Below are 25,273 nucleotides of genomic sequence, written 5' to 3'. Positions count from 1 at the left end.
TCAAAGTTCGCCCTTTAGAGCTTTAATTTTCAAGTCTAAAAGAATCATTTTTGACTTCCTAATGTCATTTTTCAACTTTAAGTTTTCGATCTCTAATTGATGGGTTTCTGCTCTTTTGGCTAGCTTGTCGGGGTGCTCGGCTCCCAAGAGCCTCATACGGAGCCGGTGCTCCTTTGTCCTTTCTGCCCTGTCTGAGGACACAGCACTGAGGCGAGCCGCTAGCTCCTGGGGAACTAGCGACTGCCTCTGTGTGCTCGCCGCATTGCGCCTGGTACCTCCTGCCCTTGCTGCAGAGGCAGCAGGAAGCACCGAAGCTGCTGCGACTGCTGGTGTGGCTGGCGCGGAAGAGGTGCTTGGTGCAGGCACAGCAGCTGGTGCAGGTGGTGCAGGCGGAGTGGCAGGAACAGCTGCTGAATTCATGGATTGCTCCTCCATTTCCATATCTCGCTGCGGGCTCTGATAGTGCCAGGACCACAGCGGGTTGTCTGCATCACCTTATGCGGAGGAAGTGCTTGCTATTAGACCTTGCAACAAGGGCAAATCTAATGAAATATCACTTTGGATCAAGAAACACTGTTCAATCTTTGCTAGTACTGTAGGCCACCTTAGCCTTTGAATGGTCTACAATAAAGTGGGCACTTGAAATGCATTCTGCACTTTTTTTTTCACACTTGCATTCGTTGCTTTCAAAGTCCTTTAGCTGACATTTTGCCATTTTGAGTCGTGCAGTGACTCGATCAATACTTCAGAGGTTATGTGACATAGCAGGGAGCATAAAACATAAACATTGCCTGCTTTGAAGGGAAACATTTCCGGAATACATTTGTCACATACAATGCCAGTCGTGCTGTTTGGACGACCAACTTGAGTTTTATGCTATGATACCGTGATCATAACTGTAAGCATTACCTAGACACGGAACAGCTCACCACAGTGGTTCTAAGCTTCCATGCCGTTGCACAACGTTATTAATACAAGACTTCAGCCTTCGTGACGACTCTGGAAATGCGTAAGGAGACTGCTATGCATGCAGCAAGCAATAGGAGCAGTACTTCTGTAATCTGGGACAGGAACTGTCAATTATTCAGCATAGAAAAAAAATAAAGGATGAAAAAAATACAGGACTCACCTGTCTTAAAAATTTCCCGAGTGTTGTCCGCATTCCCTTTCTTCCACTTCGCCTTCAGATTCTCCCAGCACTTTTTGAGCTGGAGCCACTATCGCGGGCGCACGTTGTGCTGAGAGTTATACTCCCTCTCGATTATCTCCCATTCCTTCTTCGTTCTAGCGACGGACACGGTGTCGTTTTTTTTGTTCTCCAGAACCGTGTGCCTCTCGACCAGGTCAACGAGAATAGCTCGCTCCATTGCGGGGAAGTTAATATTGAGCTTCTCCGGTCTTTCCATCGCGCGTGCATCGCAACTAATCACAAAAGAATAAAGCACACTTCAGAGCAACCTACCGCTTTCTACGCTTCATCAGTGGCCTTTTACAGGCATGTAAGAGCAGTAGCACCTGCTGTCAGCATCGTTGCAGACCGTGTGGTGGACATTATGGGCACACTATTGTTACCTGTTGTGCCGGCGTCTCGCCGCTCACCTATGCGCCGCGTTCAGTGGGCGCGTTTAGCGTCGACACCTCTCCCAGATCATCTACGTGACTTTGTCTGGAAACTTGGCTGGGCAGTGCTCCCTACTTGTGATCGGTTAGAGCGGTGGGGTGTGTTACGCTCCAGTACCTGTCCGAATTGCCCGCTCCCGGAATCTAATCGCCACGCTACAGTCACCTGTGTTGTAGCGCGTGTCTTTTGGCGCGCGGTTCATGCGGGATTTCGTGGGCAGGGCATTTCGTGCTTCGTCTCCCGCGGCCGCTTCCCCAGCGGCCGTTTTGCTCGCCTGTTAATAGTTGCAGGTCTTTTTAGTTTATGGCGCAGTCGATGCGCCGCGGTCGCCAGTGGCTTTCGACGCCGCGCTGTGTGGCCAATTCTCGGCCGTCTCCGACGGGAGCTGATTAGTTTTTTGTCCGAGGAACTCTTTTTCTTGGGTGAGGAAGAGTTTCTCCGACAATGGTCATGCCCATTTATTTCTGTTAATAACGGTCGTCTTGTCTTGGTTTTTAGGCCAAACTGGCGCTAAGGTCTCTTTTTCAATGTTTCAATGACTAATTATCGACTTTTCGCTCTTCTGTTAATCGGTATATATGCATTCTTATTTTACATTGCCCATTGCTGTTAGTTACTTAGAAATGTTTATGGTACCTCTTTAATTGGCTCACCTTACATGTCATGTGTTTTTGTTAACGTGAATGTATCTTGTAACCTTGGCATGTGTACATATGTAAATAAATTTTTTCTAAACAAGCACACTACAGGAAACAGAACACGCTACAAATGCTATGCACTATCAAAAAATATATTAAAGAAAAATATATACAATAAAAACAGTGGATTTACAATTAAAATGTGCGAGAGCAATGAATACAATGAAAAAAGAGCTGGCGATGACGCTACCAAGGCAAGCGCGCGAGCGGGAAGACTCCAACGTCGAAAGGAGCAGTGTCTGAGAATGTTACGCAGCGCGACGGTGCGCAAGTCCATGCCTTGCGGCCTGATGACGACTTTATAGTCGTTTTCTGGTAGACATGAGAGCGGTGCCTTCATTACGAGGAACGCCAGTTGCGGTCTCATTGCCTGGCATCTCCGGCGCGTCCGTCAGGTCTGCGTTCCCATGAATGGCGTTCTTTGCTTCGGAGCGCCAGTAGCGTTCTTGCAAGTTGAGAACGGTCTTCCATCCTCCTTCGGCAAGCTGCGCCAGAGTAATGTCTTCGCCCTCTACGACGTATTTCATGATGCGATCATTCTGGGTGGTCCACGTGGCGAGCGGGTCGCAGCGGCACGGCATCGGCGTTCAGCCTAGTGTAAGGCCAAACGCAGTTAACCAAGCGTTGACACTTAAAGTCCCGAAAAATGGGTAACCTGCGGTCGTACCTGACGAAATCCGGCTGGCATGGAGCACCTTTCTGAATCCTTCGCACAATTCACAGGAACAAAAGTCTAAGAAATTTGCCAGAAACTGGTCGCGAGGTCAGAGGCCATACAGAGCACGTCCGCACTGCTCGAAGCCTCAGGTGGAATCCTCAAATTCGGAAACTTCTAGTTGATCTTTCTTCTCGATCTTATAGAGGGAAAGAGGGTTGATGATGATAGTGGAAGTCGTGGACTTCCCATGGTGTATGTTCTTATGGCATGCAATACTCATAGCAGTCCCCATGCTGATGTCCCTTGGATCTGCTGTGATGGCACTGGTGGATGATGTACCTGGCATGTGCACCTGAGAATGGTGCCAGAATGCCCACTCCGTAGAATTTTGAATGGCCTCTGGCAAAGACCTCTGCCAGCTCCTGGATACCTTCGCCAACCGACAGGTGATAGCCATCAGTGGCGAAGTGTTGCCTCTTGGGTGCGTTCTGTGCATCCGTGTGCGATGGTGAATACAAAATGTAATAAGCCAAGTATTTTGGCTTTCTGACACATCTTGCCAGTAAACAATGCATTAAGAAGGGCAGCCACACAAATGCAGTGCTCTCTGAAAACCAAATGAAAATGCCTAAATTGTATTTATGGCATGTAACCTAGTAGACACACAAGTATGAGATCCGGATGTCCCTCTGTGCTAGGAGTGCTTTTTGGCAAGATACTGGCATATATTGATACCTTTATCGCCTCCTACTGCAGTCTTCTCAGCTTCTGTAGTTTCCACTGGAGCTACAATGTGCAGCCATGTCCTATCAAATTCAGGAGGATGCGGAAAGTGCTTTCGGTGCCCCGAGTGTGGCTATGCTACAGTGCCTATGGATCATTTCAAGAGACACCAGAGTACTCACACCGGAGAGCATCCTTACCAGTGCAGCCACTGCAGCAAGGTGTTCGCTACTGCATACAAGCTTGTTTCTAAACTGTTTCATTCATTTGTGCCCTGTTTGCCTTGCTGTACCTCTACGACAGCACTACATATCAAGACTTGTCTTTTTCAAATTCATGAAATTTAAATTTCTTGTCCGACTCGTTCAGACCCGCTGGTCACGGCTCTGAAGGACTGTGTCGAACACCGTTACGGAGGAAACTGTACAGTAGGTTTATTTTTACATATTTTACAGTTTACATAGGAGAGTGTCTCAGTAACAAACCAACAGCCGTATTCCCCAGGTCCCATGGCTGGGGAATAAAGTTTGGAGAATGATGTCCAATCAAGTGAGCTTTTGTAGGTACTGGTGGCACCACCCACGGCAGGGGGCGTGGCTGCTGCTCTCTCACCGCTCGGTCGATGGAACGGGAACAAGACAGCCCTCGAATTTTTCACCTTGGCGAAAGCTTGCGATTTCAGACTCGTGGCATCACGGCTGCACCTTGACGTCATTGCGGAGATGAGCTTCGACATTTGGATAAAAAGACGCTGTTGCGTCACTGCAGCCTTTGCCATAGGCACTTTTGATGTCATATTTGTGTGCTGAAAACCCTCTCAGCACCCCATCGCTAAAATAAGTGAAGGCATAATGAACTTCAATTTTTTCAAACCCATTGGGTTCTATGACAGCCCTTGTCACGTGAGGCATTGCTTGCAGTCTGACAACATTTCTGTTGTCGCACTTCCACGTCATTTTTAACTCTTCTATCTGAAGGCCTGTGCAGCTTCACAACACTGTTTTGTACGCATTTCACTAAGTGAGGAAAATCTGAGAAGAAGTGGTGGAGACTTCTGCTGTCATCAGCTGGGTGTTTGACTTTGCATACAGTCCTCTTCATGCTTCCTTTGATGCCAAACTGCCACCACCTACTTTGGTTCCATGAAGCACCATCTGTTTTGACAAAATCAACAAACAGGGCATCAGCTTTGACATTGCTGTGGGGACCAAATACCCCAAGATTTGCTGAAACTGGCCCGAAAAATGACTGAAATAGCACAACCAAGCCATGATCACATTTTCTGCATGTTTTGGTCTGGAGATGTGTAGGCTTCCTAAATGAACAAAGCCCTCAATGAACCCACCGCTGGCCACCTTCAGGTTCTCCGAGAGCTTCGTTTCGTCTACAAGGATGCCTCTGGGCCTCTCGAACTCATCCGTAGTTTTGGTGTTTTGCAAAACTGCAGCCAGCACACTTTCACTGAACCCAAAGCTGCTCTTATAGTTTTTCATGTATTTCAGCTAGCAGCTCTTGCTGGGAAGCACCATTATTCTGTGTTTCGAAATGCTCGTAAAGCTTCGGGCTTTTCAGCCACATCAAAATGCACGCCAGTATCCATTCTTGAATGTATCGCATGCCTTGAGTTCCTTTCCTGTTGGATGCTTTGAAGCATGCTCTCACTTGTTCTCGTTGCCTTTCGGGCAGCCCAGAGAGCCTTTATTCAATTTTCGACGATGAAACTGCAGCATTTTCATCTTTCATCTTTGCAAGAACTCCCTTCAGGCTACCTTTTCACGCCGTAACTGTTGGTACGTTTCATGCGCTTTTTTGTGGCGTGGCGCTAAAAGCTGTCCCTTTTGCTTTCTATTTTTTATGTGGTGCTTGATTCAGGAGTAGTTTCCTCAGATATCTGCATTGAATGCATGCCCTTTCGTCAAGGGATGCTCCTGAGCAATTTTCGCCGTGCACATTACTTCCATGCTCGCTGTGCTTTTTTTCGCTGGGCCAAGCTCTGATTTTATCTATCCGACCATCTATGGGGTTCGGCACTGTCAATTTGGCTGGTGACCAGCCAGCCATTGTTACATACTTGTGACGATAGTGAAAGGTCACAAGATACTGTGTTGCGTCAGCCACTGTAAAGCCATACTTCATGCCGATCTCTTCGGCTATCTGACACCAGACAAAGGCTTGAAGCGGAAGAGAAACAAGGTCTACAACTGTCCCACTGCCGAAGCAGCCGCTTCTACAGCAAGCTCACGCGGATGTTCTGGTTCTATAAATCGAGCTATAAGATGGTCAGCTGGCTTGAAAGGTACCCATTGATGGTTGAAGTACCCCAGGAAATGCACGTTGTCCAGGGCTCCTGTTAAATAAGTCTTTTCCGTGTTAAGTGTCATGCCAAACATTTCCGCCGCTACACGGGCGATGTCGGAGGTGTTGGTGCCCAGCGGTACGACGCATACGCTGTCGTCTCCGAGATAGACTTCCTCGACCGGAAATGTATCCATGGTTTGGTACAAGCAATACCGCGTCACGATCATGTTGATGATAGTGTCTATAATGTTCGTGAAGCAGGAACCGCTTGGGACGCCTCCCCTTACAAGGAATCGTTCTCCTTTGCAGGTTCGAATTTGACCATTTTAGCCCATCGCCTCCTCGAATTGGGGTGTCGCAGAAGTACTTGACCATTTTAGCCCATCGCCTCTTCGAATTGGGGTGTCGCAGAAGTACTTGACCATTTTAGCCCATCGCCTCTTCGAATTGGGGTGTCGCAGAAGTACTTGACCATTTTAGCCCATCGTCTCTTCGAATTGGGGTGTCGCAGAAGTACTTGACCATTTTAGCCCATCGCCTCTTCGAATTGGGGTGCCGCAGAAGTGCTTGACCATTTTAGCCCATCGCCTCTTCGAATTGGGGTGCCGCAGAAGTACTTGACCATTTTAGCCCATCGCCTCTTCGAATTGGGGTGTCGCAGAAGTACTTGACCATTTTAGCCGATCGCCTCTTCGAATTGGGGTGTCGCAGAAGTACTTGACCATTTTAGCCCATCGCCTCTTCGAATTGGGGTGCCGCAGAAGTACTTGACCATTTTAGCCCATCGCCTCTTCGAATTGGGTGTCGCAGAAGTACTTGACCATTTTAGCCCATCGCCTCTTCGAATTGGGGTGTCGCAGAAGTACTTGACCATTTTAGCCCATCGCCTCTTCGAATTGGGGTGTCGCAGAAGTACTTGACCATTTTAGCACATCGCCTCTTCGAATTGGGGTGCCGCAGAAGTACTTGACCATTTTAGCCCATCGCCTCTTCGAATTGGGGTGTCGCAGAAGTACTTGACCATTTTAGCCCATCGCCTCTTCGAATTGGGGTGTCGCAGAAGTACTTGACCATTTTAGCCCATCGCCTCTTCGAATTGGGGTGTCGCAGAAGTACTTGACCATTTTAGCCCATCGCCTCTTCGAATTGGGGTGTCGCAGAAGTACTTGACCATTTTAGCCCATCGCCTCTTCGAATTGGGGTGTCGCAGAAGTACTTGACCTATTTAGCCCATCGCCTCTTCGAATTGGGGTGTCGCAGAAGTACTTGACCATTTTAGCCCATCGCCTCTTCGAATTGGGGTGCCGCAGAAGTACTTGACCATTTTAGCCCATCGCCTCTTCGAAATGGGGTGTCGGAGAAGTACTTGACCATTTTAGCCCATCGCCTCTTCGAATTGGGGTGTCGCAGAAGTACTTGACCATTTTAGCCCATCGCCTCTTCTAATTGGGGTGTCGCAGAAGTACTTGACCATTTTAGCCCATCGCCTCTTCGAATTGGGGTGCCGCAGAAGTACTTGACCATTTTAGCCCATCGCCTCTTCGAATTGGGGTGTCGCAGAAGTACTTGACCATTTTAGCCCATCGCCTCTTCGAATTGGGGTGTCGCAGAAGTACTTGACCATTTTAGCCCATCGCCTCTTCGAATTGGGGTGTCGCAGAAGTACTTGACCATTTTAGCCCATCGCCTCTTCGAATTGGGGTGTCGCAGAAGTACTTGACCATTTTAGCCCATCGCCTCTTCGAATTGGGGTGTCGCAGAAGTACTTGACCATTTTAGCCCATCGCTTCTTCGAATTGGGGTGTCGCAGAAGTACTTGACCATTTTAGCCCATCGCCTCTTCGAATTGGGGTGTCGCAGAAGTACTTGACCATTTTAGCCCATCGCCTCTTCGAATTGGGGTGTCGCAGAAGTACTTGACCATTTTAGCCCATCGCCTCTTCGAATTGGGGTGCCGCAGAAGTACTTGACCATTTTAGCCCATCGCCTCTTCGAAATGGGGTGTCGGAGAAGTACTTGACCATTTTAGCCCATCGCCTCTTCGAATTGGGGTGTCGCAGAAGTACTTGACCATTTTAGCCCATCGCCTCTTCGAATTGGGGTGCCGCAGAAGTACTTGACCATTTTAGCCCATCGCCTCTTCGAATTGGGGTGTCGCAGAAGTACTTGACCATTTTAGCCCATCGCCTCTTCGAATTGGGGTGTCGCAGAAGTACTTGACCATTTTAGCCCATCGCCTCTTCGAATTGGGGTGTCGCAGAAGTACTTGACCATTTTAGCCCATCGCCTCTTCGAATTGGGGTGTCGCAGAAGTACTTCACCATTTTAGCCCATCGCCTCTTCGAATTGGGGTGTCGCAGAAGTACTTGACCATTTTAGCCCATCGCCTCTTCGAATTGGGGTGTCGCAGAAGTACTTGACCATTTTAGCCCATCGCCTCTTCGAATTGGGGTGTCGCAGAAGTACTTGACCATTTTAGCCCATCGCCTCTTCCAATTGGGGTGTCGCCGAAGTACTTGACCATTTTAGCCCATCGCCTCTTCGAATTGGGGTGTCGCAGAAGTACTTGACCATTTTAGCCCATCGCCTCTTCGAATTGGGGTGTCGCAGAAGTACTTGACCATTTTAGCCCATCGCCTCTTCGAATTGGGGTGCCGCAGAAGTACTTGACCATTTTAGCCCATCGCCTCTTCGAATTGGGGTGTCGCAGAAGTACTTGACCATTTTAGCCCATCGCCTCTTCGAATTGGGGTGTCGCAGAAGTACTTGACCATTTTAGCCCATCGCCTCTTCGAATTGGGGTGTCGCAGAAGTACTTGACCATTTTAGCCCATCGCCTCTTCGAATTGGGGTGTCGCAGAAGTACTTGACCATTTTAGCCCATCGCTTCTTCGAATTGGGGTGTCGCAGAAGTACTTGACCATTTTAGCCCATCGCCTCTTCGAATTGGGGTGTCGCAGAAGTACTTGACCATTTTAGCCCATCGCCTCTTCGAATTGGGGTGTCGCAGAAGTACTTGACCATTTTAGCCCATCGCCTCTTCGAATTGGGGTGCCGCAGAAGTACTTGACCATTTTAGCCCATCGCCTCTTCGAAATGGGGTGTCGGAGAAGTACTTGACCATTTTAGCCCATCGCCTCTTCGAATTGGGGTGTCGCAGAAGTACTTGACCATTTTAGCCCATCGCCTCTTCGAATTGGGGTGCCGCAGAAGTACTTGACCATTTTAGCCCATCGCCTCTTCGAATTGGGGTGTCGCAGAAGTACTTGACCATTTTAGCCCATCGCCTCTTCGAATTGGGGTGTCGCAGAAGTACTTGACCATTTTAGCCCATCGCCTCTTCGAATTGGGGTGTCGCAGAAGTACTTGACCATTTTAGCCCATCGCCTCTTCGAATTGGGGTGTCGCAGAAGTACTTGACCATTTTAGCCCATCGCCTCTTCGAATTGGGGTGTCGCAGAAGTACTTGACCATTTTAGCCCATCGCCTCTTCGAATTGGGGTGTCGCAGAAGTACTTGACCATTTTAGCCCATCGCCTCTCGGTGCGGTCAGGTCATACGGGCCAGATCTTTCCTTCGCTATTAAGAACGTGCTTGAAGTCAAATAGGCCCTTGAATATGCTAAATGCATCTCTTATGAGCCATGGTGGTATGGACTTGTCAAAACGCAACCAGTCCGCGATCATGAATTGGTGTTGCTCATGATGCCTCAAGAACATCTTGTGTATTTCACGCAGCCATTTCAAGGCCATAGCCGATTGGTATACGATGGTCAGTAGTTTTCAGCCAATCGATCAAGGGGTAGAAGAATCGCGCTTCCTCGATGTACATGAGGAAGGGATACCCCCAAGTGGAACGTATCTTCTCTTTCTCAACGCTACAAATCTATGAGCGAAAAGACACACATCAGGTATGGTTAGGTGCTTTCCAGCGCCAACAGCATGCCAAAATTGCCTGATCTTGTGCATTTCCTCCGGGTCATCAGACACGTCGCGCTTACTCCTATAGCCCTGCATCTGCTTATACGGCAGGCTGGGAGACTTAAAATCTTTTCACAAAGGCTTTATGTTTCCTTGTTTCTTCTGGCAGTTAGTTCTGCAGTGTGTTGTCTTGCATAGCTTGGACTTTGCATAGCAACTTTGCTCCGTCGCGTAGCAGTCCTGGTGAGAAGTTGGATAAATTAAGTGCGCCTTGAGAAGCTATGGCAGGAAGTTCGGGGGGGGGGGGGGGGGGTGACCAACTGAAGTGCACACATTCTGGACACTGCAACGTGCATTTATTACCATTCTCACTTTGCACTTGCCACAATTTCAAGCTTAAAACTTTTGGATTTGTGGTGCAATAGGCCTACTGGTATTTAATTACGCGGTGCAACACACTTTATGAAAAGTAGAACTGAAGTGTTGAATGGTATGAACGAGCTAAATGAAGGGTGTTGCACAACAGAAAGTCAGCGCAGTCACATCAGCTGACGCGACATCAGTAGTCACTGGAGACACCAAACTGTCTCCCGCACAATGTCACAGCTGCAGTGAACAACCACTGAGCCACATTGCTTTGCATTGTGGCTCAAAACCATAAGGTTTTGCCATAAGGCCTCAAAGGGTACGCTGGGTCCCCGTAAATGCCAATAGCTTCGGCCCTGGATGAGCTTCTTGAGTTTTTCGTGTGTGTGGCTCTCCCTCAGAATCCCTAAAAAAAATAAAGTGAAGTTAGTAAATATAACTGTTTCATGTTCTCATAGCTTTTTACTGTCTCAAACAATATTAGACTAAATGAGGTCTTCAAGCAAAAAATGCCATAAAGCAAGAAAATGCAATATGCTGATTTTTTCAGAACATTTTTGATACATGATGCTTTGTGCATTATGTTCTATGGCACTTGCATTTGGCACATGATGGCCAGATTTGTTCAAGGTTTTGCATCATAAAGATGATTCTTTCATCAAGAGTAGTAAATTGGAGCACCTACGTTGCAACAACCTAAAGCACGTTTAAACATCCGAACATTTTCAAGATCTTTTTTTCTTTAGCACCTCTTCGAGCTTGGACAACATTGATAGGCAGGAATGCTAAAGGCATTGAACACATTTATCAGTGCCTTGAACTTACCAGCATCATGCTTGCTTCCAGGATAAGACCCGTCTTGTTGGCAAATGATGCCTTTAGAAGGCCTGATATTTTAAAGTGTGAATGCACTTATGGCCTGAGAGGAAAAGCTTCTGGCCTCTGGATGGACGGCAGAGTGCTCTTGCCGTGCGGTCAATAAAAAAAGCCCTGCAATTTTTTAGTGGTGCCCCTTCAGGACGGATGGCCTAGAAAGAAAAAAGAAAGGACAAAAGACTTGTTATAAATATTCGCAAGTTAAGAAAGTATCATGAGAGCGCTACTTCAGAGAACGTTTCCAGAGCCGCAAGGTCCAGCCACGAAGGTCCAGCTTCGTGCCAGACTACAGCGACGATGGTTCGACCAGCCAGGTCTTCCTTTACTGATAAGATTGTGTTGTTGAACAGCTGCGCACATTCTGGTTCCGCAATTCGGTTAGTATTTGAACCGACGAGAAGGATACCTTATGGTGTCTTCGACTGGTCGCTCCCACGACCCGGTTCGGATTTGGCAACGTGAGAGCCGCTCTAGCTCCGAGCGCACAGCGAGACCGGTCAAGCCGAATGGTCAGCAAGTTTTCAGAGCGAAAGCGCAAGAAGGAGGGAAAGGACCTAACTTCCGGAATCGCCACACCGCAGTGGCGCTGCCGCTGCGGCTGGTGTCAACGACAGCAATCACACAGTCTGCATCGCCCACGCCGCCGTCGCCGCTGAACCTGTATCGCTGCCCCAGCAGTTCTTCGTCTCCGGCTCGCGTCGAAAAAAAAATTAGTGTCCCGTTGTACCACTCTGGATATGCCGCGGCAGCCCCCAGATGTGACAACAGCACAGACGGCGTACCCAGCTTAATGATTCGTCTGCTTTCCGACATTTACCCTCACAGAGCCACACAGCAGGGACGTTTAAAGCGCCAAAACTTGCTTCTACGGATGCGTAAGAATGCCTCGCCAGACCGGTCGTGATGTGCCCTGGCTACCCTGGCTTCGCATCCGTCTCCGCGAAACGGCGGAAGTGGCTCTGTCACGTGAACACATCTCGGGGCCGCTCCGACTTTTTTCTCGGAGCGCCTCAGAGCGCTCTGAGCTGGAGGCGGGTGCTCTGAAAGAACCAGCCGAATGTAGTCAGAGCGCTTGATTTCGACCAGCCGAACGTGCGGCTGCATCTCAGAGCGCTCTAGAGCGATCTGAAACGACCAGTCGAAGCCACCATTAGAATAGCGGGCAGCTATTAAGCACCAAAATCTACGCGGGTTGTTTTTTGTTCATGTTGGCAAATTAATACGGGAAAACTAACTGTGGAATTCTTTTTCTTTTAGCAACATTTGCGTTCTTTTTCGAGTCTCCTGACGCATTTCCAGTGAGCTCAAATCTCGATTGGGGACTGCCTGTGTGTACAATGGTTTCTTTTCTCCTTATTGCCTCCACGCAGGCGCTTTTGCTGTTTATCGCAAGTTTCTTGCGCTCGAGTTTGCATTTACCATCGTCTTTGTCCTTCCGCCGTTCTATCAGTATTTAATATCGACCAATGCCGCATAGAGTTTTCCTGCAGCATATTTCTCAAGGCGAACTGCATACATGATGATGATGCGTGGGCCAAGGATTAAGTAGCCCTGGACTTCCAATGAAGAACGCACTGGCGCTTATTCCGAAAGAATGAAAACATGCCGTTCACAAGTAGGACATCAGGATGAAAGTCAAGGTCCCGGTCAGAATCCAATCGAAAAAAAAAATACGGAATGAATATTTGCAAGGACCTAATAAAGAACGTAAAAATCCACAACTTGGTGTCGTCATTACAACAAACTGAAATCCATTCATATTCTAGCCGATATTTTATGCACACTCGCTGTGGACATTTTTCTCGAATTAAAAGAAAGAAATGCGTCGGAAATGTAATTTCACATGGGACAAAATGGCGAAGAAACACAAGCGTCTCCTTTGAGTGATATAGTCTTCGACATACATTGCGAAGAAACACAAGCGTCTCCTTTGAGAGATATAGTCTTCGACATACATTGCGAAGAAACACAAGCGTTTCCTTTGAGTGATATAGTCTTCGACATACATTGCGAAGAAACACAAGCGTCTCCTTTGAGTGATATAGTCTTCGACATACATTGCGAAGAAACACAAGCGTCTCCTTTGAGTGATATAGTCTTCGACATACATTGCGAAGAAACACAAGCGTCTCCTTTGAGTGATATAGTCTTCGACATACATTGCGAAGAAACACAAGCGTCTCCTTTGAGTGATATAGTCTTCGACATACATTGCGAAGAAACACAAGCGTCTCCTTTGAGTGATATAGTCTTCGACATACATTGCGAAGAAACACAAGCGTCTCCTTTGAGTGATATAGTCTTCGACATACATTGCGAAGAAACACAAGCGTCTCCTTTGAGTGATATAGTCTTCGACATACATTGCGAAGAAACACAAGCGTCTCCTTTGAGTGATATAGTCTTCGACATACATTGCGAAGAAACACAAGCGTCTCCTTTGAGTGATATAGTCTTCGACATACATTGCGAAGAAACACAAGCGTCTCCTTTGAGTGATATAGTCTTCGACATACATTGCGAAGAAACACAAGCGTCTCCTTTGAGTGATATAGTCTTCGACATACATTGCGAAGAAACACAAGCGTCTCCTTTGAGTGATATAGTCTTCGACATACATTGCGAAGAAACACAAGCGTCTCCTTTGAGTGATATAGTCTTCGACATACATTGCGAAGAAACACAAGCGTCTCCTTTGAGTGATATAGTCTTCGACATACATTGCGAAGAAACACAAGCGTCTCCTTTGAGTGATATAGTCTTCGACATACATTGCGAAGAAACACAAGCGTCTCCTTTGAGTGATATAGTCTTCGACATACATTGCGAAGAAACACAAGAGTCTCCTTTGAGTGATATAGTCTTCGACATACATTCTATCAAATTCAAAGTCAAAGGCAATTTCTTTTTTTTTCGAGATGAAGAGATGGGCCGACGGATAAAAGCTGCACATGCGCAGCTTGTAATATAGTAAAGGCACAGACATTGTAATATAATAAACGCATATATAATAAACATTCACGTCTTCGCACACACTTCATCAGACGCCTGCAGAATGTTAGACACACATATTAAGTATGCAAACACATCATTATCGAAATATGAAACATTACTTGGCATTCAAGCCCAGAGCATTGTTGCTCCCCGACCAGCTGCTCCTTTTTTCGTTTAATGTCATCTGCGTGGGAGCAGTGCTTGCTGAGTCATATATTAATGCGGACGAATTATGCAAGAAAGTTCAGCGCTAAAAATTATTTTTCGACATAATATCGAACTGGGGTGCTTTAAATTACCTCTGTCAGCACTGGCATGTCAGCCAACCTCTACGCACTGTGGTGTGCTGTGAAAGCTTTTCCTCTAATTTCTATTCAGATGAATACATATGCCATATGAGGACTTTACAATATGAGAGTAAAGGGTTCAGCTTTGGGCGCTTTAGACGAGATGCCTTTTAATAAATTTACGCAGACAGAAAAGAGCGTTGAAACTTTCGAACCGACCGGTAAAGCAAAGATGAAACGTGTTGGCCATCATGCCGCGGAGTTCGCAACTAGCTGAAAGATTAGCGAGTGCATGTGGGGCGATGTCCTTGGTGAATAAAAGACTTCCGCACATGATATATTTTTCCGCTCTAAAAAGAAAGAACTTGTCGACTACTCTCAGTAATTTTGTTAAGCCTATTATAGCCAGTAAAGTTGCAAATGAGGCTGGTTGGGTTTTTATGCTTAGCTTAATTCTGCGCTACACATGCGTACGAACAACACCCGACGTAAAAACCACATGTACAGATAGGGCGCAGACTGTCAACTGATTTTAGTAAGCGGGAAATTAATATTTTGTGAACTGATCAAAAGATAAAAAAAATTAATGAACACAACATAAATGGTGGCGTCAGTGTGCTTGCGGTAGCTTCTCGTCTGCCGTTGATAAGCATACGTGGAGGGTTCACGTTTTCTGCTTAAGAATTCAATTTCCCACTCCGTCAACGCGATTGACTGGTAACCTAAGCACGTGCCTTCGTTTCCTGAAGGCATTCAAAGACGCATTATATGCGTTTTTGGGGTTTATGTGGAGTATCGGCGGTCTCACAGTCCTAAGGTACCGGACGCTGTGTTGTTTTCTCTCTTTGCATTTTATCGCCCTCGCGCAGTGTCCAGCGACACCCTTATTATCATTCCTCTCATAGTCTAACCATAACTATTGTTCGATTGTATCCCATATTACTGTATTCTTAAAATTATAATCAACCGGGTCATTTATCACTGCTTTTGTATATTACGTTAATAGATTTTTTTTTCAACATATAAAAATAGGTGTAGCTAACTCACACACGTGTGGATGAGAGCCGGCAAAATGTTGGCAGCCACAAGTCACCGGTATGTCCCGTGTAGCGTTTATACGGCTTAGTTCAATACCCTGTTACAAATGGATCACCACCAGACAGCCTAGAAGAAGCCGCTTCAAGTGCTGCCCACTGCGACTAGCACGACGTTTGTGAAGCACTTCGGTGTTTGAATGATTCAATGCAATACGAATCTTTAGCAGAGCAGCTCATGTAAACCTTGTACGGCCTCTGCCCTTCTTCAACTGGCCTCACATATCATACAAGAGCCAGCTATACACACAGTCTCCGTCCTTCCTTGTCGCGCCGGCCGACTGGGCTTCGGCGTGCTGCCAAGTTATCCGAAACGGGGTCGACGGAGAAAGGGCATGTCCGCCCTCTCCCGTTCGATCTATATCACCGATTTAACTTACGCTCGAGTCGCTTGAGTACTCCGTCGGGGGTGTAGCTCAGTTGCTCCTGAAGCTCCCGAGTGGCTCGAAAGAGTCGAGCCTTTGGTGACGCTTAAGGAGTTTTAATATGATGAAGCCACGCACCCCCGGACGGATAGTGTTGTTAATTATGGCTCATTGCGCTCTGTAAGTGTATTTGTGTACTGTGGTTCTTGCCGAAGTCAGGCAATAAATAAAAAAAAAGGGGTGTAGCTCAGATGGTAGAGCGCTCGCTTAGCATGCGAGAGGTACTGGGATCGATACCCAGCACCTCCATATTTCTTTTAACAGTCCCAGCACCTTACTGCAGGCCCTGAAATATATTTTTTTTAATTTGGCAAGTGCACTTTTGCACAAGAGAGTTATACATACATATGCAGACTGCTGTCAGCTGTGGAAGCCAACAAGGCCCGATGTTGGGGTCCATGTTTCCAGATTCGTGCATGAGTTAATTGCGACGACATGGGGATCTTTAACCTGCGCTGGCGTCACCCAACACACTTCCGTTTCTTTAGCATTTTATCATCATTAAAATGCGAACACTATGGCTAGCATCCGGTGCGGCTACCATGGGCTCGGCGGCCGAGTCACTGTGGCCGGTATGGAAAGAATGTCACATTAAAAAAAAACGATATTATACAGAAGATATCAATGAATATCTCATGACCAGTTCCGATTTTGCCGTCCCAGCTGCTCTGCCGGGTACTTGGGTGTTGTGGGCTAAGCTCAGACGCTATTGAGAACTCGCCACCGTCGACTGTTCTCGCTCTCAGTTAAAAGAGTAAGGCTTAATGAACTCTTAAAAAACATTTAGCAGAAACAACGGTCAGCTGCAGTCCTGTTTATGTATTTCTTTATAATTTGGTACTGCATTGCTAATAAGGATTAAAGTAGAGAGGTCACTTTCGCATACACAAAACAAGAAATCATACACTTAACGCGTGAAAGAGGAAAAAAAGCCTCGTTTGATACAAAATTAGCAACATGTGTCGTCAGTTCATTCCATTCACTGACTGAGCCAACAAAGAACGAATAACGGAGTACATCACTTCTAAAGAGACGTTCGTAAAATTTTAAACTCTGGTCCCTTCTATTCGGAACATTAGACGGGTGCTTTATGTATTTTTCTTTATCTATATACCAGTTTTAGGATGATAAAAATTGTGCACAGATTTCAATCGCAGATTTCTTATTCATATTCTGGTAATTGAAGTTCGCTTTCGCTTTCCGCCATTTGCCACCATTTCGGCATGTTTCAAATCTTTGCTCTCTATATTGCCTGCCTGTCCACGAGGACGACCAGCAGTCAAATAATTCTTCATCTACACAAGCTCAGTCATGCGTTCTTTTTTATTTGTTCTGTTAAGACATTACTCAATAAAGAGTGCGCCTCGCTCCGCGCATCGGTTCTGTTGCTCCGTCTGCTAAGCGTCTTCCTCTTTACAAGTGTTATTAATCCATACGCCACACAAGGCACTGTGCGACGTTTTGTTGGTACTGAACAGCTCCTACAGAGTACAGACGTCCCCTAACAAGATAAAAAAAATCCTATTGAACTTGTTTATATTCCTCCCACCGGGACTCCGCTTGGTGTACATCGACCAAGTATTCATCTTTTTAGCGCAAACACGACACAAGAAAGAAAGAAAGAAAGAAAGAGAGAAGGAAAGAAAGAAATGCAGAAAGAAAGAAAGGAAGAAAGGCAGAAAAAGACAGAAGGAAAGGAAGAAAAAAAAGAGAGAATGTAAGAAGGAAAGGAGGAAACAAAGAAAGAAAGAATGAAACAAGGAAAGAAAGATGGAAATAAAGAAAGAAGGAAAGAAAGAGAGAAAGAAAGAGAAAAAGAAAAAAGAAGGGAAAAAGGAAGAAAGAAAGAAAGATAGAAGGAAAGAAAGAAAGCGAGAGAGAGAGAGAAAGAGAGAAAGGAAGAAAGAAAGAAAGAAAGAAAGGAAGAAAGGAAGAAAGAAAGAAGGAAAGAGAGAAAGAAAGAAAGGAAGAAAGAAAGGAATGCAAATCCCCCCTGACAACCCCAAAAGCGCCCATGTTTCTCCTCCTATCTTTCTGTGTCGTGTTTGCGCTAAAAAGATTAATACTTTGTCGTAAAACCAACTAGCCCAACATCTAACTTTTTTAAAGCTGTGTATCGCAGGTGCTGTGGGGCAACCCGAAAGAACGCCAAGGGCAAGAACAGCTAATGACGGATGCCACGCCAGCTCCTGTCTGCCATTGTCACTCTACTACCGGCTACGGTAATGCTAAGCCGGAAACGTATACAGCAACCCGCTTTGACTCGGAGCAGCCTGTAGGGCCATAGGGCTCGCTGCCAAGATTTCCGAAATGGTGCCGACGGAGTGAGCGCGCGTTCTTCCACCCTCGCCCGTCCGATCTCATTTACCGGTTTAAGTTTGTTCCCATTGCACAGCGTTACTCGTCTGGGGGTGTAGCTAGAAGCATCTGTTCGTCAAGGATGTCCACTGTCTCCATTGTTGTTTGCCCTATATCTGGAACCCCTCTTTCTCAGTATAATTAACAGCGCAGCTATCCGCGGTTTCTCTCTGGCTCAATGTGAAGTTAAAGTTTTAGCCTACGCTGATGATATCGCCCTCTTTTGTTCTGACAAAAAGAGTGTACTTCAGGCTTTACACTTGACTAAACAGTTCTGCGATGTATCAGGCGCGGCTCTTAATTTAGAGAAATCCAAAGGCTGAGTCATTGGGTCATTGGGGAACTAGGCGAAGCCAGTTCGGTGGCATATGCTGGGACTGTAGGCCTCTTGAGTACCTAGGCGTTCCGCTGCACCAAGTTCGCAACGGTACAGCCTACTGGGATTCACAAATTGTAACTCTACGGCGGCAAACACAGGCTTGGATGGGTAGGGAACTCTCAGTGTTTGCGAGGGCACAGGTCTGTAACATATTTTTGTTTGCAAAGCTCGCGTATGTCCTTCACGTCCTGCATTGTGCGAGGAGGAAGGTGCAAGCAATACACAGAATATTTGAAACATTCGTGTGGCGCTCTCAATGGGAGTCCATGAGGCGTGACAACTTGTTCCTTCCCTTAGAGGGTGGTTGAGTGGGTCTTGTTCACCTGTTCGTGCATCAACTTGTTTCCCGTTTTTTCTTTTTCAAATCGGCAAACCACCCGTTTCTGGTAGCTGTGCTCATTAAGCGGCTTAGTTTTCATTTGCCTTACTTATTCGCACCGAATGTGCAGGCTCGTGAGGGGAATTTATGGGTATTCCTTAAGGAGGTTGCTGTCACTTTCAATTTCCTCACTGTGCGCTTCTCTTTAGATTACCTCTATAGCCTCTCGAGAAAACAGATGACTCAGGCTCTCACTGAGTCTTTGTTCCCTACACCATTGTATCGGCAGCCTTATCTGGGGTCTTTGGACATCAGTGTTCTAAAGCGTGATAGGCGGATGTGCATTCAGGCAGCCGCTAAAACGCTCTTTTTCAAACTACACACAGCGACGCTGCCTTTCAAGACATTTCTTAATGACAAGGGGATGTTTGTACCCTGGAATGTGAATTGCCGTCTGTGTAACGTGCCTGAGACAATTGATCATTGCTTCATCCTGTGCCGTGATGCCATGTTCTTTTGGGACATACTACAACGAACTCTTAAGAAGGACATTGAAATTACACCATACACTATTAGATTTCTGCCTGTTGGCAAAAACTCTGTTGTGCCTTATGACCTGTTTGTGTTGATGGGACTATTCAGCCTTTGGAAAAGCCGTATGATGGACAGACATGCCGAGCCACCAAGATCGTCCAAATCTGTGTTTCGTGAACAGTGTGCTTTGGTGAGGAGTGTATATGCTGCACGCGAAGAACCTCCAAGCTGGCTGCCGTGCCTAGATGCATGTGTGTGCCTCCCTGAATTTTGATGTTTTGATGGGGATGCAGTGTTGAGTTAGGGCTATGGCGGGCTCCTATTAAGCAGCCCGGTAACTTCAGACGCGAACCAGTTTGATTGAAGTTTTCCCCCTTTTTACGGAAGTTCTTCTATGCAATAAGCACACAACTACGCGCGCAATACGCGCACAACCACGCACCGTTCACGCCGGTCTCTCCAACCGGGAAAGCGGGGTCGAACGAGAGAGAGCGCGCTCTCACTCACCCGTTCGATCTCCTTTAGTGTTTTAAATTGCGTTCGAGTCGCCTGAGTACTTCGTCCGGGGGTGTAGCTCAGATGGTAGAGCGCTCGCTTAGCATGCGAGAGGTACTGGGATCGATACCCAGCACCTCCAAGGATACCTTTTATTTTGTTTTTGCAGGGTAGTGTGCGCTCACAAAACAGGTATGAAATCGATATTTTTTTAAGGTGCTGTAAAGCGATTCCAAAGATATGTTGCAGGATACTCGGAAAATATTCTTGTGAAAATGCATTGCATCTGGAAAACGAAAACAAGGGGTATGCGCTAGTCAAAACTGTTCAGCACAAATAGAATACGAATAACCCTGCAGTTACGGATCTAATGTCGAACAATGACGCGCAGAGCGCATTTCTTCGAGAAAGCATCTTTATTTTCACATGATGGAGCATTTAACTTTGTTAAAGAATGAACCACTAATTCTTAACAAGAATAACAGTAATCCTTAACATTGTTCGGATGACTAAAACTGCGGGTTAGAGCACAATCCTTATTTACGAGAACGACATGATTGTCTTTTCACAGACGTAAAAATTCTCTGATCGGCTGGAGAACGAGTGTTTTTGAGTGTGACCAGATATTTACGTTTACAGTAGGAATAAATCCTAATAAAGTGTAACTACGCCCATTGCAGGACGACGACCTCTCCTATGTCGCTTCATTTGATTCTGTAATTGAATATTTACAGCCCTGGTATTGAATTACCATACATTGGGTGCAGTCTGATCTCGGTGACCAGCACCGTTAACGCAGCCTGTCATCAGAGCAGGATTTGGCCACCTTGGCCACCGCCTATTATATGAACGCGCCGATTAATCTTCACATAATGTACAAATAAAAGCACACAAGATATCACATGGTGTCTTCTGAAATATATCTTGTCCCATAAAAAAACGTGCATAAACATTTCATACCTACAGAGTGCTGCACGAAGCAGTCGTGTGTACGTCTCTTCTCTGCATCCTTGTATCGTTCGCTCTCTTTTTTTGACTAGAAATAAAAAAGGGAAAAGCCTAGTCTGCGACTTTATATTGTAAACCTTGTTCAGCCAGTAAAACAAACTTTTACTGCAAGCCAAACTAAGTTCTGAATTCTTTTCTTTTTCTCCGAACGCTGCCACCTATAACCGACTAATCAATGTTAGGAGAAGGCAAGTTGGATGTAATACTTTATTTAGTTGCCCTTATAATATTCAGGGTGAATTCTCTGTTCAACATATTTTTTCTTTAATTTTGCGATTATACATGAAGCGACTCCGTAAAAGAAGGAACAAAAACAATTCCATGGAGGTGCTGGGTATCGATCCCAGTACCTCTCGCATGCTAAGCGAGCGCTCTACCATCTGAGCTACACCCCCGGACGAAGTACTGAAGCGACTCAAACGTAATTTAAAACACTAAAGGAGATCGAACGGGTGAGTGAGAGCGCGCTCTCACTCGTTCGACCCCACTTTCCCGGTTGGCGAGACCGGCGTGAACGCCAACTCTTGCGCAAGGGTCACTGACATGTCGCTTCCTTTCTGTACCCAGCATAGAAGTCTCTGCGGTCGGCGTATTACTGCATCGCCTTCATTTTTCTTCCCTTCGCCGCATTTATTGATTTGTATTAGAGATGAGAGAGAATTCTGTGCCTTCGTGAGCGGAATATTTGTTGGCTGTTTGCTACATGATTCGACCTCGAGTGTTCGATTCAGCACACGTAGTGGAAATTGGAAGAGAGGAGGGCGTTGAAGAAGTTTTGTCGCTTTCAAGATGTTTTGACTAAACGGCGACTGCATCTGTGTATACGCTGCTAATACATAGGCGTAGGTTATTAGCGATCGAGATCACCAACATTTACAAGGTTTGGTTTATGGCGGTTTAACTTCAAAAAACTACTCCGGCTATGAGGGACGCTGTAGTGAAGGGCTTCGGAAATTTTGACCACCTGGGGTTCTTTAACGTGCACTGACATCGCACAGCACACGGGAGCCTCTAGAATTTCGCGTCCAAAGAAATTCGACAGCCGCGGCCGGTATCGAACCCGCGTCTTTCGAGTCAGCAGCCGAGCGCCGTAACCACTGAGCCACCGCGGCGGACACATTTACAAGGATATAATCACTTACACAATTTATAAACAAAATGCATGAGCTGCCTCCAAGTTCATTATAAGAATTCCTAACTGCGTATCTTTGCAACGGCTGCTTGCAGACTGTCCATGTAGGGAAACATGCTCAACACGGGGTTGTTTCGAGCTCTAAGGAAGTCCTAAACAGTGCTATCACATTCTGGAGCGCACCAACCGTGTGCTCCTACGAGTAAGTAGGGACAGGGTTCGGAAGGGCCTCGTCCACGCGTGTCGGCAGTGAGGCGTTTTATACGCCATAAATATAATACAACCAACGAGAAGGCACATATTCATTGTTTCTTTTTTTATCCGTGTTTTTAAACAATTCTTTTGACGAATAGGACCACAAGAAGTATGTCATTGTGAAAATAAGTGCGCTATGTTTCAGGAGAAGCAAATCGACCGCTATTGTTCAATTAATTAATCATTGACTCAAATCAACACCCTACCAATAAACAACAGAAAATTTTGTGTTGTTACAAGAGATTTTTATGAGTATTTCAGGACCTGACAAAACGAAATCTTTTAGCAACAACAGGATTTTCTGTAGAAATGTGCAGTCCCGTGTTGTAGCGACAGAAGACTACCGCGACAAGAGTCGACTTCGCAACTATACTGAAAAATGTGCCTAGACGAGGCGATGACAAAACAATTTTGTAGTGTTTTGGAAACGTCTACGTTGCATTTTATGACTAGCGAAGAACAAGACATCATCGACGCCACTAATTCCATGGGAACTATTAAAAATGAAGAAACAGCTGCATGGAACACATTTCGATGCTGCAAAGAGGTCATGAAGTGCGGAGTACGAAATCGCCATTGTGGCGAAATAGGGTTTCTGAAATTAGGCAGAATGATTACTTGTTTCCATTATCAATGCTATCTTGGTGAGCGCAGTTGCTTTCGGAAGAACTTTACTTTTGTGGTAGACGTACAGTGACCCTGGATGGTCTCTTCAACTAACCGCTGCGATGAGACGCTTCAGAATCGCGCCACACAGGTGTCCTGTCCAAAATCAAGAGGGGGGAATAGACAATTGTAGGGCACGCCATGCGAAGGGATATGGTAATCAACGGTCCCTCAGGGGAACCAATTGGATTTCAAGACCAGAAAGTGAACGTGAGAAAGGAAAGCAAATCGCGTAGGTAGATTATACTAGGAAGTTTATACTAGATGGCGTTGGACAGGGTTACTTCAGGGCCACTAGGAAAAGCGTCTCTCCAGCAGTGTACGCTAAGAGGCCAATTGTAACCGTGTTGATGGTACAGCCTTCAACGTTTGGAAGCTGCACCTGGGCTGTGACGGGCGCCGCAATGGAGGGTTCACGCAGTGCGAAAGACGATGGCAGTGAGGCAGGGAAGTTGCGCGGCGAGAAAGGGCACTGAGACATTTGTTGTTTATAATGGACTCTCGAGTTTCGCCTGAAAGGGCCAACTACATGGAACCACTAAATGTTCATTTAAGAATAGAACACGAATCCCACATTGCGCAGGAATCACTGCATTTAAAACATGAGGTATACCGCCACCAGGAACACCAGGTCACTCCTCCACCTCGTGAGGGGGGAGGGGGGGGCAGCGACAAGACTTAGCTGTGCGTGTAGCCTATTGCGATAGATTTAGTAGATAGTCTGAGCACCGGCGTCTGCATGCCGCTGAATTATTCTTGCCTTGTGACAATACTTGCGTTTTCTTGTCTGCTTGCGTGCTGTTGTTTAAAAAAACCTTCGCCGCTAAAGAGAGGGCTGCTTCTGCAGCCTTTAAATGAAGTGTTAATATCAGAAAATGCAGGATTGTTCTTAGTTCTATCAACAGTTGTAAGACGTGGCGCTCTGAGAAAGACCATAAATGACAATAGTCATTCATATAAGTCAGAGGCTCAATATCTTCCGGTCTAATTCCCAAAACGCAAACATATTTAGTACATTTATCGATGGTGCATATTTACTTAAGAGTGCAAACGTTCTCTGAGCTGTACTTAGCAGTCTATTTGTTTCGGTTGTTAAAAGTTACCCGTCACCACAGAAAGGCGACCCATGAAGCTATGATTACTGGTGCCTTGATATCTGTGGTTCGCGCTTTCGTGGTGACGGGTACGCTTAAACCACGAAAAATGAAGAACTTTTCAATAATGCTCAAAGATATTACACACAGTTAACCAAAATGTGCCAAATTTGCTCACGTTTCGTCAATTTGGCTGGAAGATACTGAATTATTAAGCATCAATTTTGTTATTTTTGGTCTTTTTCAGACGCCAGTTCTTTGGAACACGAACCTATCCGGCATTTTCTGAGCCTAGGATTTCTTTTAAACGCCGGAGAAGCAGCCCTCCTTTTGGCGCTGCGAGGTTTTCAAACAACACCACGGAAGCGGAATGCATCAGCGCAAAAATGTCTTACAGGAGCTAATCCAGGCAAGAGCCCGTGCAAAACGCCGAAGACCCATCTTTTCTGATACGCATTCGTATTTGTCACGAAGCTTGTCCTCACGAGGTTTTCCTTCTCATCTTGTCCCGTTTATCACGCTGTATATATGGAACATCATCACCAACTCACCCAACAACTTACTTTGTCCAATTTCCTTTCGTCTACCACTTGGACTGCCAGGGAGAGAAAAGAGCGAAATCTTCCATCCTGAAGGAGAATTGTTGATTATCATATAGACTAAATGGCTGCTCTCGTTGCACAAGCAGTAATTTCTTTTTACTTCATTCGACCGACGAATTTCTGTCGCTTATACTCTGAATATGAAGTAGCCTATATGGGTGTAATAAAGGGAATAATCTGCCCTCTTGGGCACTCTCCTTAAGCGGCAAGGTATGCTGCCCAAGTCTCGGGGTAGATTTCCATCACTAAATATACGAAATGCTTAATCTTTGCAACGGAGGCATAATCCCATCGCAAAGCGCATGAACTTGTTGCAGTTAACAATGGGAGTGGGCTCCTAAACGCGGCACTGGAGGTCTTTAGTTTGGCAAATAGCGAAGATTCACAGCTTCGGTTAAAACCTTCGTAACTTCAAGAACTTCGCAGTTTATTGAAGAGGTAACTTGTTTTCTTCAGGAACCGGAAATGCTC

The 25,273-nt window shown here is 46.1% G+C and overlaps 1 protein-coding gene and 3 non-coding genes across 4 annotated transcripts; 2 read left to right on the top strand and 2 right to left on the bottom strand.

The window, feature by feature from the left end:
- LOC149333210 (uncharacterized) lies at nt 1-2,900 on the bottom strand. The gene is made up of 2 exons (XM_089557678.1): nt 2,690-2,900; nt 1-494 (listed from the first exon to the last, which is right to left on the bottom strand). Exons 1-2 carry the CDS (start codon nt 2,898-2,900, stop codon nt 1-3), a joined length of 705 nt encoding a protein of 234 aa, XP_089413804.1.
- Nucleotides 2,901-16,136: 13,236 nt separating this feature from the next.
- TRNAA-AGC (transfer RNA alanine (anticodon AGC)) lies at nt 16,137-16,209 on the top strand. Its single transcript has one exon. It is a non-coding gene; the product is annotated as a tRNA-Ala (tRNA).
- A 3,905-nt stretch (nt 16,210-20,114) lies between these two features.
- Nucleotides 20,115-20,187, top strand: TRNAA-AGC (transfer RNA alanine (anticodon AGC)). Its single transcript has one exon. It is a non-coding gene; the product is annotated as a tRNA-Ala (tRNA).
- A 1,188-nt stretch (nt 20,188-21,375) lies between these two features.
- TRNAA-AGC (transfer RNA alanine (anticodon AGC)) lies at nt 21,376-21,448 on the bottom strand. The gene has a single exon. It is a non-coding gene; the product is annotated as a tRNA-Ala (tRNA).
- Between the last annotated feature and the right edge of the window lie 3,825 nt (nt 21,449-25,273).

Source organism: Amblyomma mixtum, chromosome 8 (genome assembly GCF_055824585.1).
Source record: "Amblyomma mixtum isolate Tamu chromosome 8, ASM5582458v1, whole genome shotgun sequence".
Classification (NCBI taxonomy): Eukaryota; Metazoa; Arthropoda; class Arachnida; order Ixodida; family Ixodidae; genus Amblyomma; species Amblyomma mixtum.
This window is presented reverse-complemented; position numbering and strand designations above follow the sequence as displayed.